We start from the raw sequence: 14,948 nt of genomic DNA, 5'->3' as shown, positions 1-14,948 counted from the left end.
GCATTCCTGGAAGCTCCAGTGCAGAGGGGTAAGGGACTTCAAAGAGCAACAAATAAATACTGAATTTGTTTGGTTTACTTACCCTGAACCCTAGGAACCAATATAAAGGACATTTATTCTTCTGCTGGTTTTAGTTTCAGAATTCCCGGAGCTTTCCTGATACTTGGAAATGGTTTTGTTGGGTTTTTTTTTGGTTTTTTTTTGTATTTAAGAGTAGACACATTGTCACACAGCTTAGGTACCTACATCTTGGTAGTGCAAGGCAAGGACTAAAAAGTCCCAAAATGTGAGTTTGACAATTGCACACCTGTACTGTTTCCTGATGTATTTAGTGTATGTTTTCATGCTCAAAACATCTGCCCATTTTAGCACTTTCTTATTAATAGGTAAGGCTATCTTCAAAGGAGGCAATTCATAAAGATGATGGAGTTTTTAAGGCTCCTGCACCACCTCCCAAAGTGATAAAAACTGTGACAATACCTACTCAGCCCTATCAAGAGATAGTAACTGCATTGAAATGTAGGAAAGAAGACAAAGAAGTAAGTATTCTTAACAAATTTTTAAGATAAAGCATTACTAGTAATCCTAACTACTGAAGGAACAGTGTCAAAACACAGTTTGGCTTTCCTATTAAAAATAATATTTTGAATGGCCTTTATTAACATCTTAATGTTTCCTTGCTCTTAAAACTGAATATATTTTTAAACTGTACTTATTAAGATTATTATCAATCCCAAGAGCAACTTACTTAGGTCAAAATATTTGTCTTTTCCAGTTATACACTGTTGTTCAACATGTAAAGCACTTCAATGATGTAGTGGAATTTGGTGAAAATCAAGAGTTCACAGATGATATTGAGTACTTGCTAAGTGGATTGAAGAGCAATCAGCCCCTAAACACACGTTGCCTTAGGTAAGACATCTAATACCAAACACAGAACCTGTATTTGAAAGAGGTACTGAATTAAATATGCATCAGAGAAGTGACCATGCTTTAAAATTTCACGGACATTTACCTGGCACTTCTGCCATGAAGAGTAAAATCTGAAAATAATAATTAAGATTTGTATATTTTGAATAATTGTAAGCAGTATGGCTAAGAAGATGAAATAGTAAATTGTGCAGTTAGAGACATCTTTGACACACTTGTTATCCTTGCTGTAACTCAAAATACCTTCTGATAACTTGTTCATATAGTGCATCTTTTGTGTTATATCTGTTCTGTTTTTAATGCAAATTCAATTCTAAAATAAAATAAAATCCCTAAGACTGCAGAGTTTGAGGAAAATCTAGAACTGCGATAACAGTGAGATGTTGTGTAACTTCAGCTGCCTGTCCTTTATCTCCTATTGAGAAATAACATAACTGGCACCCACTAAAAGGACTGAGGCCTCAGTATTTATTGGGAGGTTCCTTAACTTGTCTTGGACTACTCTTCGTATTCAAGTCACACGTTATTGTGAAGTTGGCATCAAAAACGTTAACCTTACTTTAAAAAAGTTTGTGACTTGATACCGGTGTCAATTGCCTGGACATGAAAGTAATTGTAATAATGGTAAACAAAATAACCATGCAATAATATTGTTATGTACCTCCATTCTCCTTTCTGTTCAGTTAAACTACAGCAGTAGAGAAAGAAAAGCTTGAATCAATTGAGAGAGGTGATGGTAGTGCTTTGTGATTTGACTGGCTGAGAAAAAGCTTTCTGTGCCTCTAAGACAGCTACTTTAAAGTTTATTTGTTCCTCAGAAATCATCAATGAATATTGTTGCTGGAATATAAGTACAAGAACTCTATCACCCAGTTTGTTTATACACTATGATAAGAATGAATTACTATTATAATGACAGTTTAGGAATGTTTTTCATATGAGTGCTCCCTGTTTGCTTATGTGGCAAAATTCATCAGATTTTTAAGTAGTTCTTCACAAATTTGTATAATGGAATGTAACTTATATAAGCACAAAAAAAATCTTTTCTTTCAGTTAACAAATTAAAAGAAAAGTGTTTTTCCAAAGGAAATCAATGTGTAAGGATAGGAGTAGACGTAAAAGACTGAAACAGGTCAGTAAGCTCTAACTGGTGCTGTTGTGATTGGAGACAGAAAGACGCCTGGTTCTTTTAAACACTTTAAACACCTGTGTGAATTTCTTAGAGACAGGTTCCTCAGCAGTCATGGAAGACTTGATTGCAGAATCACTCCCACATTAGTGCACATTTAAAAGCAATGTATTTTTAGCAGTTGTTATGTTGCACTGTGCTAGAAATGGCAGGCAGCTTACTGAGAAAGCTAGGGGAAAATGCCATTTTTAAAATAAACTATTACACTGGTCAGTGATTACTGATACATTTGTCAGATCTTTTTTGCAATCTATAGTGTTTCCATGAATTACAAATGCAGCAATACATATAAAAAGAAGTTGTATGTATAAGTAATGTTAGGCATAAGTGAGACTAGTCAGTTAATTAGATAAGCCTTAGACAGCAATGGAAGCTCACATTTACAATTTCTCATAATGTCTTGGTCCATAACGAGCTCTCCCACATCTCTAAATCAGAGCTTCATGCTTAATCCATGGTGCTTCACTTTCAGTTTAACTATTGGAAATTGTCAGCTTTTTTTTTAAGAACCAAATTCAGGCTGCCCTTTAAAATCCTGGTTTTAGCCAAGCTTAAACTAAAGCAGACATAGTTTGGTGCTGATAAGCAGCTTGAATAAAACACCGCTCACCAGTCGCTGTTCACCAATTGCAAACCTGCCTTAGACAAATTTTAGAAGAAACATTCCAACAGTTTACCAAGGTCTGAGGCACGTGGTCAGTCTTGTGTTGAAGACTTGTTTATCTGCTGTTCTCGTTAGGTGTGGTCATTTCAGTTGTTCTAACCCAGCTAATTTTCTCCAGTGTAATCAGCTTGGCGACCAAGTGTGCCATGCCCAGCTTCCGAATGCATCTGAGAGCACACGGGATGGTAGCCATGGTTTTCAAAACACTGGATGATTCCCAGCACCATCAGGTATGGATACAGTGTGCATTTCATTGAAGTCTGGTGATATCTCTTCTGCTGGGTGGGTGGGGATTTTGTTCAAGGTCAAGCATCCAGTATACTGTGTGCTAGTGTAGTGTATCTAATGGTGCCTCTGGGATCAGTGGCTCCATTTTAGGGAACACTTATTAGTGGCATAAAAAATGAGAGCACCTGTGTTCCACTGACAAATTCCTTATTCCACTGCTTATGTGCTTCTGGGTTTGGAAATTCTTTTTTAAAAAACTAGGCATTTTGTAATAATGGACTGTGCCTTGGATTGCTATTTGATTTATTCTCTTAAGCTTTTTAAGAGTTTTATTGTTGTATTTTAAATTCTTTCAAATACATTTGAAAGGAATCCTTTCTCCTTATATTTAGGGGTGGCCCTCAATCTCCAGACTTGCTTATATGGGAATTACCACCTCTTCTGTAGCTGTTGTAGGGATTTTTTCATGTCTTGTGCTTGTCTCCTTGGGCACTGCTGTAATTGCAGTTTTAGGATTCCCTGAGCATAAATAATGTTCTGTTGGATCCTAGGAAAGGTAAGTTTCATCTATTTGTGGTAACATGACCTGAGAGTTAAACTGAAGCAGTTTGATTTTCCTTCTTGTCAATGTTACCTCTGTGGGGTATCCCTTGAGATATTTTTACAAAAGCTGGAAAGATGAGATTTTACTTGAAATAGGTAGTAGGTAGCTATGTATATCAGTGAGGTTTATAATTTTCTGTAGTAGCTCTAGAAGAATGGCATACAATGCAGAATGCAACTTTGCACCCACAGAAATAGGCATTTCAGAGATGGTATTTGACATCTTACTGTGGGTGGGGGGAAAAAAGCTGTAGTTTTAAGTAACTGATTTAGAATAATAGCTTGTTTTCCATCTCCCTCAAAAATTAGCAATGGCTAATTGTAAAACATAGGCACCAGGTTCAATGAGTTCCTTGTTTTGTGAGCTGTCAATGTAGTGCCAAGTGATATTAGAAATAAATGAAGTACAGTCACTCTGTTAAGGACAGTTGCCACCACTGAGTTGCAGGAGATCGGCAGAGGACAGCTACAGTTCCCTGGAAAATGTACAAGCTTGCTTGGGGGTATTTTTGGCTGTCTTTTAACAGTTTCCATTATTCCTTCATTTTCAAAAGAACTAGCACATGCAGTTCAAAAGGAAATTGCGTGCTATTATTAGTCTGCACTAACAAAAAGCATTGATTATATTCACTATTTTCAATATACTTGATGAAATGCTCCCTTTTGTCAAAGAAAAAAATTGATAGTTGATGTTTGAATATCGTTACAGTACATTCTTGGTACAGGTTTTACAGTATTGTGAAATTACTGATTTATCAAACTACTCTTGATAAATGGTAATGGGTGTGCCCTAACTACTGGCAGTATGTGCTTCAACACTAACATCTCTGCATAAGCACACTGTCTATACTGCCCTTTCATTCACTAATTATTTCACTGATACTTTATTTTTTTCCAAATGAATAGAAATGTCTCCACTAAATCTCAGTTCAAAGTAACTGAAGAACAATAAATCACACTCAGCTTTGCATGCATGGCTCAAATCCCCCTGTAAGATAAATAAGAACTGAGCTAAAAATGCTCAGTTATTTGGTTAATGTTTTCTTAAAGTGTTTTGAAGATGGGAAAACTGCCACAATGACACTGTTAATGGAAACAAATATGAACTTATACTGCATTCATTGTTCAGATGCAATAGGAGAGACTGAGTGTACAGGGGACTCTTAACATTTCCATAAGGAGTATAAAGTAGCAGTTGCATACTGGCAGTTGGCATCTCTTGAACCAGCAGGGAAAAGAAAATACCATCTATCTTACAGAGCTTTGCCCAAAAATAACAACATGAAAATTACTTGTTCCACCAAATTTTTCTTGTAGCCTTGTGTTTAAGCATAAGTTTTTAATTGACTTTGTCTCTTCAGTGGTGCTCTGTAAAGATTTTGAAGCATTATTGATTTTTAAAATAAAAACTATATTTCCATTATAGCTGTCAGTAGTTAAGCTCAGAAATGTGGTTTTATAATGTCTTCAGCATGAGAATTACTTCAAAAAAGATAAAAGTGCATTATATGTAGTGCTGAACCCTAGAAAATAACCATCTGTTCCCACAAGCTGCAGTATAAATAGAACCAGCAAGAGAAGACAAGGATGAGAGTGGGTGTAAGTGGTCTGCCATTTCTGGAGTGTATGTTCAAACTAGGATGTTTTCCTGAGTTCTGTGTGAGTATGGAGTGCAAATCCATAGTTAGATACATCATGAAATTTATGTCTAGAGCAAATTTTATTTATTTTACTTTTTTCTCTTCTCTGCATTTATTTGAAGCAGAATGTGTTCTACACATCTTGAGGAGTAGAATGGGATGGGGGAATCTCACCCAAAAAAATCCCTCTTCTACTGCAGTCTGTAAGGGTGGCATTTGGAAGGATTGATTTGGTTCTTTGGTTGGGATTTTTTGTTCTCTCAGAATACTGATCAAATACGAGTTGTAACAACAATTATCCCCTTGTTCCAAACTCAGAATTGTGTGTATGGTAGGGCACGAGATAGCATTCAGGCAGTATGGTTAATTAAACACTTACAGAAGATCAGAGCCAAATGTAGAAATGTTTTGTTCAGGATGAAGACTATAGGGACTAGGAGAAACCAGCTTTACAAAACCCTTATCACTGGTATGAAGCTAAAGTAGGTTTGTTCCATGCTGGAAGCACCATTCACATTTGAGGTTCTTATTTTTATATCATCACTCTTTTCCTGTTGCACATCAGCATTTGGAGGCTCATTGGCCTGAATCTCTGCTGTGTTTGTGCTGTGGCAGGAACCTGGCCCTTGTTTCCCAGAGCCAGTCCACCCTTTCTGCTTTCCCAGCAGCCCTCCTGCAGCCTTAAACCTCCTGCATCGTGTCTTGGTGATCTGATCACATCTAAGTGTCTTGAAACCTGGGAGGCCAGTCTGAAGGGAAGTGTTGGCAGAGCTGATGCAGAGGGAAAAAGAACCATTACTCCCTTCATAATGGAAAGCTGGTTGGGTTGAAAAGAAGGGAACCTGGAACAGGCAAGGGCTTGGTACAGATGTTTACAGTGTGAGTGTGATTGCCCTTACCAGACTTAGGGGTATCTATAAAGCATTTCTGAGCAATGATCTAAGATCAGTCTCTGACTTCTTGAAATGCCTAAATAATGGCAGCCCAGACTACAAATTCAGCAGTTTCCCTCTGTTAACTCTTCCATACTTTGTAATTGAAAGAAACTCCCTTGGGACCTTCAGCATGTTTTTTTTTTTAAACCAGGAAACTCACGTAGATGATGCTGGTCATTAAAATATAGTTCTTCATAGATGTTGAAGTCCCACATTGGCTGAACAATAATTAGCTAACCTTGGGTTCCTCTGGAATGTGTGCATTCCTGTGTCCTGTTTTAATCAACTGCCATTCTGGAAGAACCCAGTTCTTCAAGAACCTGACATGTACAGTTTAAGCCAGCTGCAAGTAAATGAAGAGTAAACAATTTCTGTAATTAAAATAATAAAATTGCAAGGCTGATGGGAGAAAGTTAGTGAAAATCAAAGGTAAGCAATGTATACCTTCTGCAGACAGGTCACACACACATAGGTGCTTTCTGCCTTACATCTGGCAAGGCTGAAGTAGTGATAAAAGGCTGGGGTAGCGATGCTCACAACTAAGAGTTGTGGGGTTTTTTAACAACCCTGCCTTCGTATATTCATGAAAGATGTAGATTTGGAAACTCTGGCTTCCTTCCTTCAGTAGTTCAACTGCATCTTTGGTAGTTGGCCAGATTAAAGTCTTTATTCACCTGAGGATTTCCTTAACTCAGACAGGGAGGAGTTTTGACATAGCTTTTGATAGACTGTCAGCTGCCTAATCCTGTCTTGGAAATGCTGATACTGCTTAGTATGACCAGGTATGAATGAGTATTACTGACTTCTAAAATAAACAGAGTAGATAATGATTGCTTTGGTGGTTGGCTTAACTCTAAACAAGATGTTAATCTGCTATGACACAGAGTTCTGCTCTTTCCTGTTGAGCTGCACAACATTTATATTCCAGAATTAGTTTGTTTCCATGTTTAATTTATCTTCTACAGAAACAATTGTGATGGATGCCTGCAGCATGTTGACTCCTGAGGGTTGAACTCAGAAGGAGCACACATGCCCCACACGCCCCCCAGTTCTCAACTCCTCCAGTTATGGACAGAGGTTTCTGACAGTTTTGTGCCCAGCACACCTCTGTTCCCAGTGAACATTTCTCCTCTTTCCTGTAACTTGGAGCTCAGTGCTCTCAGTGCAAGTGTGGTACTTAGACACCAGGGATGGATGGCATTGCTTCACTGCTGTCTGTCCTTTCCTGACTGTCGTCTTCTGCCTTGGCTTTTCTGGAGCTTCATGAAGGTAGCATTTAATTCCTTCTTCAAGAAGAATCAAGTATTCTTTAGGCAGTCAGATGTGCCTGTACACCAATTCTGTGTAAGGTATGGGCAGTCAAGTTAATAACATTCACGTGTTAAGGGCTGATGGAGATGGACAGGGGAAGCTGGTTTATATTCTGGCTACTTCCGAAAAGCAGAATTCCCCTGGAAAGAAAATGCTTTTAGGCAGGAAAAGTTTGGATAAACTATTAACTGACATGCCCATTTGGCAGAATCAGAATTTATGTCCCCAGGCACTCCCTCTCTGCAGTCAGTGTCCTCGTGATCTCTGGATTTTCTGGTGCTGTCACCAGTTCATCCCCTCAAACCAGAATGTTCACCTACCTTGCCATGTACCCTGAGCTGTTGCACTTTGGTCCCCTGCCATCTGTCTCTTCTCTAATATTGTGTTACTGGAGTTACTATTTCTTACTCTGTCTGCAGCACTGAGTCTCTAAAAAGTAGAAATCCCTGCTTTTCTACTAGGGCTTTGTAAATATATTGAGTGCTTTATGTCTCAGTTTTATTTGTCAGGAGAATGCATTAGTAACTTGCTGGAAGGAATCTCCATTCAACAGTGGGTGCTCATGCAAGTGCTAAGACTGGGGCCGGTCAGGAATTTTCTTTTATGAATCTTCAGCTTGTTTATTAAAAATAATTGAAATTGTTTACTAAAATGATTAATAAAATCTGTTTGTTTTTTTTCTTTCTCTCCCAACCCAAGAATTTGTCCCTTTGTACAGCAGCTCTAATGTACATCCTTAGTAGAGATCGCTTGAACATGGATTTAGACAGAGCTAGTCTAGATCTGATGATACGGCTTCTAGAATTGGAACAAGATGCTTCCTCTGCCAAGCTGCTGAATGAAAAAGACATGAATAAAATTAAGGAAAAAATTCGGAGACTGTGTGAAACTGTTCACAACAAACATCTTGATCTCGAAAACATCACGGTGGGTAACATGCTTTTATTGGAAAGCCTTCGCAGTTGTGGAATGCTTAATAAAATGGAACTTGTGAGCATCATCCTTCATTTCACATCCCCAGCAAAGGATTCCTGGTGTTTCATCTACCTTTTATGTATACCTGACTGCACTGCAAGTGTTTTCTTCAATTTTGAAATTTCCTTTTTTGGAAGTTGTTTTAGGAGAAAGTTAGAATGTTCTTCAGCTGTCTGAGTCTCTGTTTGCCCCTGCTAAGGGTAGCTAGTTACAGGGAGCAGTTGCAAACAAGTAACACTAAATAACTGTGTGTTTGAATCTCACATAGATTGACTCCATTTCTTTGCCTAAGTTTTATAGGTACTTTCACAAACAGGGGTTCGTGCATGGGAGTAAGAGTATTGTGTGCTAAATTAAAAAAAATCTGTGGTGCATGTTTTCACATTAAAAAAAAAAAAAACCTATCCTGCAGAAGCTGATTTTTCCCTACCCAAAGTGTGGTGGCAGTTCTGTTGCTTATGATGAATGTGGATGAATTTTTTTCCTTCCTTTCTCAAACACACTTGTTCTTTATGAAAATACCTTAATCTGTAGCAGAGTGAGCTGGTTCTGTTTAGGTTCTGTTTAAAAAGAAGTTGGATGCTATCATCAAGCTAGCTTAGAAGATAAAAAGGCTAAGTTGCAAGGCTTTTTAGAAGAGTGTATTTTAAGAATTGATTGACAGATTGATTAGATGAGTGGCCATAAATGACAAAAAGAAGTAATGTGTCTTTGCTTTTGTCATATTTCAGTATAGTTGATGTTAGTATGATTTTAATTTTTTGACATCCTGTAATACATTCTTTTCAAGATTATTATTAGGGTTTTTGCCATTTTTTCTGTAATGCTTAGAGCCTTTTTTTCTGTAACGCTTATATTCAGCGGGAGAGGCTTTTGATTTATTGCTTATGAAGTGAGCTTTTCAGAGCTTTGTCTGTGCAAGTAACGTTCCAACTCCTGGCAGTAATCTGCAGTCAGGATTGTGTTCCATATTCAGTTAGACTAAAAGATGACGTGCCTTGTTGAGCTGGCACTTTGTTCTGTAGCTTTTGAGACTTTTGTGTCACTTTAGGAAGAGTTTCTTTGGGGTGTTTTCTCTCCAAATTCTGGCCATGGAACAGAGAGATGAATCAGTATGAAGAGCCACTGTTCTGTAGCTTTAGCAAGAGCTGAATTTTGGGTGAGGAAGATAATATCCATGACATGATTGTTAACTTTGGTAATCAGATTGTGTGACACTGGATTACAAGTTTCAATTTTTAGGCTTGTTTCATACAAACATATGCAATGTGCAGGTAGGGAGCTCAGATTAACTTTCTGGCCTTGGAAATCTGCAGAGGAAGAAAGAAGATGAGACGATATTCTGCACTTTCAGTTTACAGTCTGAAAATACCACCACAGAATGAAATTTGTTCTCTAGGTGGTGATCAGCTAGGATTTGGTATAATCAGAGTCGTCTTTCAGTGCTGTTTTGGCACTGAAGGCAGCTCACATAGCAGAGTTTGTCAGTGCCAGGATATCTCTTGCACTGTAAAATGTAAGACAGCTCCCTTTATTAAGCGTGGAACAGCTGGTGCAGGTTCCTCATTGCTAAAGCATCCAGCCACAAAGACCACTGTCTCCTGCTTGAGCTTTTCTCATATTCATAATCTGATCTAGCCTGTTGCTTTTTTATGAACTGTAATTCTTTTCTTCTTTTTTCTTAGACATGGATTTTAAAAGGAGAGGATATATCAAAAGGGTCTCTGTCTTGTGAGGAAGTTGTTCATGAGTAAAGAGCATTAATATCCTCGGCCATCAGTTTCAGCTGCTTTATTTGAGGGTTTTTCCCTGAGGCAGCTCTATTTCTTAAATTTATTTGGAGCTGTTGCTGTGAATGCATTGAATATTGTAGTACCTCACAGATGGAAACTGGTTTCCTCCCAGCTGCACCATCTAGAAGCAGAGACTGTATAGTATTTAGAGAATATTTGCAAGCCAAATGAGATGATTAGGTTCTCTTCCAGTTTAAAATAGTAGCAATGGTAAGTTGAGACCATAATGAACTTCACATGTTGAAGATGAGGCTGCTTTCGTGTAGATCCCTGTCATGAGATACAATAAGTAATCTCTGTTTTGTACTAAATGGCAGGCAGAAAATGCAAAAAAAATGCAAATCTTCTGAGGGTGAAGAAAAGCTCTGTGCTTTTTCAGACTCAGACATACCCAGTGCGAAACAAGAGGATTGCAGCAGATGTTTTTATACCTCCAGTTTGTGCCTAACCAGTCACACCTTCGCTTGTTTGAGTCTTACACAGATCAAGTGAAGGTGATCAATTTGCCTCCCTCTTTCCACAGACAACGTTGTTTGTGTGTCTGTGTAGAAGTGAGGCTGGACTGATTTTTAAATATTCAATGGTTCTGTTTTCTTGATGACTCTTTATGTTAAAAACATAAACCCAGAAACCAAGAAGGAGGTGTGTGCAGCTTGAATTTGTTCCAGGCTGGCTGTGCTGCTTTAGAAGAAGATAAACCTGAAGAGCTTGACCTTCAGCTCAGCAAATAGCCCTCACCTGTCAGTGAGCGCAGCCCTCTGGAGCTCCTGCTTTTGCAGCTGCCCTCTCACTGTTGCATCATAACAAAAGCCTTCAGGAGAGGCTGTGGTGAAAGAGCTTAGTCTGGTTTGCACTCTCAGCATAAGGCTGAAATGTTAAGGCAACCATGTTCTGGGCCTTTGGTGTTAAAATTTTTAGTAATTGACAAAAAATTTGAATGTAATGGAGTATTTTACTCAAAAGCAAAAGAGTTACGAGGTTTCATTGCTTTTATTTAAAAAAAGGAGAAAATTGATGTCCTTATTAAGTGTGTACAAATATCAGATTATATTAGGGTTATTTGAAGTCCTGTTGCTATGGCAGAAAACTAATCACTATGTTTTTAGTATTGTGTGGCCTTTGAGCTTTTGTGGTTGTAGGTATTTAGGAAATTAGCTGACCTACTGTAGGTATGCTTCTGCTTGTGTTCTCTTGATCCTCACAACCCTTTGCTGACCCAAGGATTCTTCCATTTGCCCTGGAGGAATGCTGTTACTGTTATGCTGGTAGTGACTCTGTGCTGCAGGGCTTGCTCCTACCCAGAAACAACTTGGGCTGTTAACTCTTCTTTATCTGATCTTCAACTTTCTTTTCCTCCTTGGAAATCAAGTATTTTGAAAGCACTGAAGCTGCTGGAGATGTTGGAGGGTGGGGGGAGGACTCATACTGAGACAATGGAATATTTGCTCAAGCTTGTTGAGTACTGTTCTACTTCCATTTGCAGGGAATGAACTTACCTTTACTGTTGCTGAATTTATATATGTATTCCTAAAAGTATCAGTAAATACATGCAAGTTTACTGCAGTTGTTCAGTTTAATTGCTTTATTCTGTAGATTTAGAATTAAAACTGCAAGATAACTTCATTGGAAGCAAATGTGATATATGAGCAGCAAAGCCCATGTATCTGAGAGATGGAGAAGCTGTGTTCACTGGGGGATTTTCTTGATTTTTTTACTGCCTGGCTGATTGGTCCATTTACTTCCTCCACTTGTTTATTTTGATAACGAGAGAAACAGATGACAGGAATCTGCTTGGGTTTTCTAAGCTATTAAGAAAGTTTGAAAATACCAAGTATCTTTTTTATCAGTATTGTCCTTTTTTTAAGATATGCATGTTTTCCAGTCTGTTCTTGCACCCTCTGGTGGTGGTTCTCAGAATCTATACTTTCGTTTTTGTGGTTTTCCTATGACGTATGTTTATATGATATATATGTTTACTTGATATATAGGCTGCACACGATGGTTTCACTAACTCCACAACCTCACTCTTTCAGACCGGGCATTTGGCAATGGAGACGTTACTGTCTCTCACCTCAAAGCGAGCTGGGGACTGGTTTAAAGAAGAGCTGCGACTTCTGGGTGGTCTGGATCATATTGTAGATAAAGGTATAGTGAGGATACTGCTTTTACAGCATGAAAAAATAGCGAATTGGAATAAAATGTTTGCTTTTTGTAATGTTCATTTCCTGTGGTTAAAAATAGAAATATTATGTATTTTTCTTAGCAGTGTTAAAAATAAAATACACAATTCAATATCAAGTAACTGAGAAATATTAGTGATTTTAATCTGTTTCAGGTGGGATTGAAAGTAGTTTTCATGTTAAACAGAATGTGTAGGGTGTTGCATTACAATGTATGAGAATAAAAATGGCTTAAATATGGACAGAATGCTGTTACATATCTCTGTACAGCGCACTTACTGTAGAGTAGAATCTCCTTTTGTAGTCTTCTAGAATTATTTTCAGACCAGATATTTTTAAACAAAATATACCAAAGGAAGTAAACCCTTCAAGAGGACAAGAGGAAATGGAGGTGGGGAGAGGGTTCAAAGATATGCCTCAGTTAGTGTGTTAGTGTGTTTTTGATCAGAATCTCCTAGCTAGGAAAAGGGACATTTCTAAACAAATTCTTGACCTGAATAAAGCTTGGTCTTAAGTAAGCAGTGGGGGAACAAAGAAAGGACTGGCGAGATGGAAGTATTCAATTTTAACACAGTTTCAAGTTGTTGTTTTAGACTTGTAAAGTCTGGGGAATGTGTGCTTGTCCTATCTCTTTCCTCTTCTAAAAGACTCTCTTAGAGTTAAGGAACATAGTCAGGTGCTGGACACTATTAGTAGCAGGAGAGAATAATATATATGATTAGGTAATTTTTAACTACAATCTAAAACTTGTAAAGACAATGTTGTAAGGTTTGTTGTTTTCATTTACTTGGAGAAATGAAAAATTTTGGAGTTCTGATCATGTCTTTGTGATGATTTCCTCCCATTGGAAGTGTGCAAAGTGTAAAACAAGGTTGATAGCAACTCTTGAGTAGCTGGTTAGTTTGTACACCTGGATTTTGGAGACCTCTTACTTATGGAGGAAAACAACTTCTTTTTGTGTTTAGTTAAAGAATGTGTGGATCACCTAAGCAGTGATGAAAACGAAGAGAAGTTGGTTGCTTCGTTATGGGGTGCAGAGAGATGTTTACGGGTCTTGGAAAGTGTGAGTATGAGCAGATCCTTTGCATTTCTGAGAGCTGCTTCTTAAGTAGTTCTGGTTTACATTCTTTCACTGTATAATCGCATTATAGCTCTATAAAGTTGATTTTGAAATTTTTGAAAATTTAAGTTGCTATTCTGTATGTGTGTACCACATTCTGAGATTATTTTTGTTTAAAATAACTAAATAAAACATGATGCTTTTTCTTGAGTTCCTACAAAAAGCTGCTGTTTATGGATATTGTTTTTGAGGCATGAGTTTTGACTCTCCAATGTGTGTCTAGTGATAACTGATCATTATAGAAGTGGGATTTTCTTAAAAGCAATAAATCAATGTTAAAAGAGTTGCTACTTTGAGCCATCAGCTCAAAGAGAGTTGTCAAAAAGTGCTGAAAGAGAAAATGGTGCTGAAGGGCAAACGAGTCCTGTCATCATTTGAGTGTGTAAATACAGATGGTAAATATTTCTTTAAGAACTTGTAAGAAAATGAAAATACGGGGTACTTCTGTAGAGTTTACTTGACAGGAATGGTGTGTGTGTGTGTGTGTTTCTCTGCAATGCCTTCACTGAGTTTGGTGTTTGTTACTGGTGTTACTCTGTTGTGGTACCCTAAGAAAGCAGAACAGTCTTGTTATGTTCTAGCAACACATGTCCACACATCAGCAAACATTTGGGATCAGAATATACAGGTCAATGAATCTCGCTCAACAGCTTAAACCCAAATTAGAGGGCTAAGAGTTATAGTGGTCACTTGTTTTCTTCCCTAAAATAGAAGGACAGACTTCAGGATAGTGTAAATGCAAGCTAAAAACTGAGAAACATGAACAATTGTTGAAGGGTACCTTAAAAACTCTCTTTACCTTTCTTCTCAGCAGCAAGAAAAAAAAAAAATTCAGAGTCATTTTCTGCTTTTATATTCAATAGATGGAATTGCCAAGCAAGAGTGGAAGAGCTTTGTCTAGTGTTAGAAAATTCAAATTTGGACTTAGGGTGTTTGTGGTGTAGTAAGATCCTAGAAACTTGGGAGAGATGACAAAATTCAAAACATGCCAAATCATGCAAGTCCAAGAAAAGAACTTCTGTTGCTTCTGAAAATTGATTCCAAATTTCAGTCAAGGGAATCAGGGACAACCTTGTGTGTTATGGTTGGATGCATTATAAGCTCTCAGAAGTGGATTTGATGTCAAGTCCTTAAATTGCCACATATATGATTGTGTTCTCTATACACACTTGGGATACTGCAGTCCCAGAGTGAGGATTCAGGATTCTGCTGTGGCAGAACATTCTGCTGTATGGTTCTGTACTTTATCAGGGAAGATGGTTTTATCTTCAGTGCCACAGTTACATAGAGATGAAAACTCCAAGGAAATACTGAAAAATGAGAAGTGAAAGTTTACACTGGATAATAGCCAAGAAATGTGGAACTGAATAAAGTATAGTA

General features: G+C 37.8%; 1 protein-coding gene across 6 annotated transcripts in view; it reads left to right on the top strand.

The window, feature by feature from the left end:
• Positions 1 to 14,948, top strand: part of WAPL (WAPL cohesin release factor) — a 136,586-nt gene that overhangs the window by 112,230 nt on the left and 9,408 nt on the right. For 5 of the 6 annotated variants that reach the window (XM_038141078.1, XM_038141076.1, XM_038141077.1 and 2 more), the window contains 6 exons: positions 387 to 539; positions 776 to 912; positions 2,902 to 3,013; positions 8,200 to 8,427; positions 12,302 to 12,413; positions 13,414 to 13,511. In XM_038141078.1, the coding sequence (XP_037997006.1) occupies positions 387 to 539; positions 776 to 912; positions 2,902 to 3,013; positions 8,200 to 8,427; positions 12,302 to 12,413; positions 13,414 to 13,511 (840 nt within the window). The remainder of the gene's footprint in view (positions 1 to 386; positions 540 to 775; positions 913 to 2,901; positions 3,014 to 8,199; positions 8,428 to 12,301; positions 12,414 to 13,413; positions 13,512 to 14,948) is intronic. The other variant, XM_038141082.1, reaches the window with a different exon arrangement.

This window comes from Motacilla alba, chromosome 6 (genome assembly GCF_015832195.1).
Source record: "Motacilla alba alba isolate MOTALB_02 chromosome 6, Motacilla_alba_V1.0_pri, whole genome shotgun sequence".
NCBI classification, from domain to species: domain Eukaryota; kingdom Metazoa; phylum Chordata; class Aves; order Passeriformes; family Motacillidae; genus Motacilla; species Motacilla alba.
Note: the sequence above shows the minus strand (reverse complement) of the source record. Positions and strands in the feature narration are given on the sequence as shown.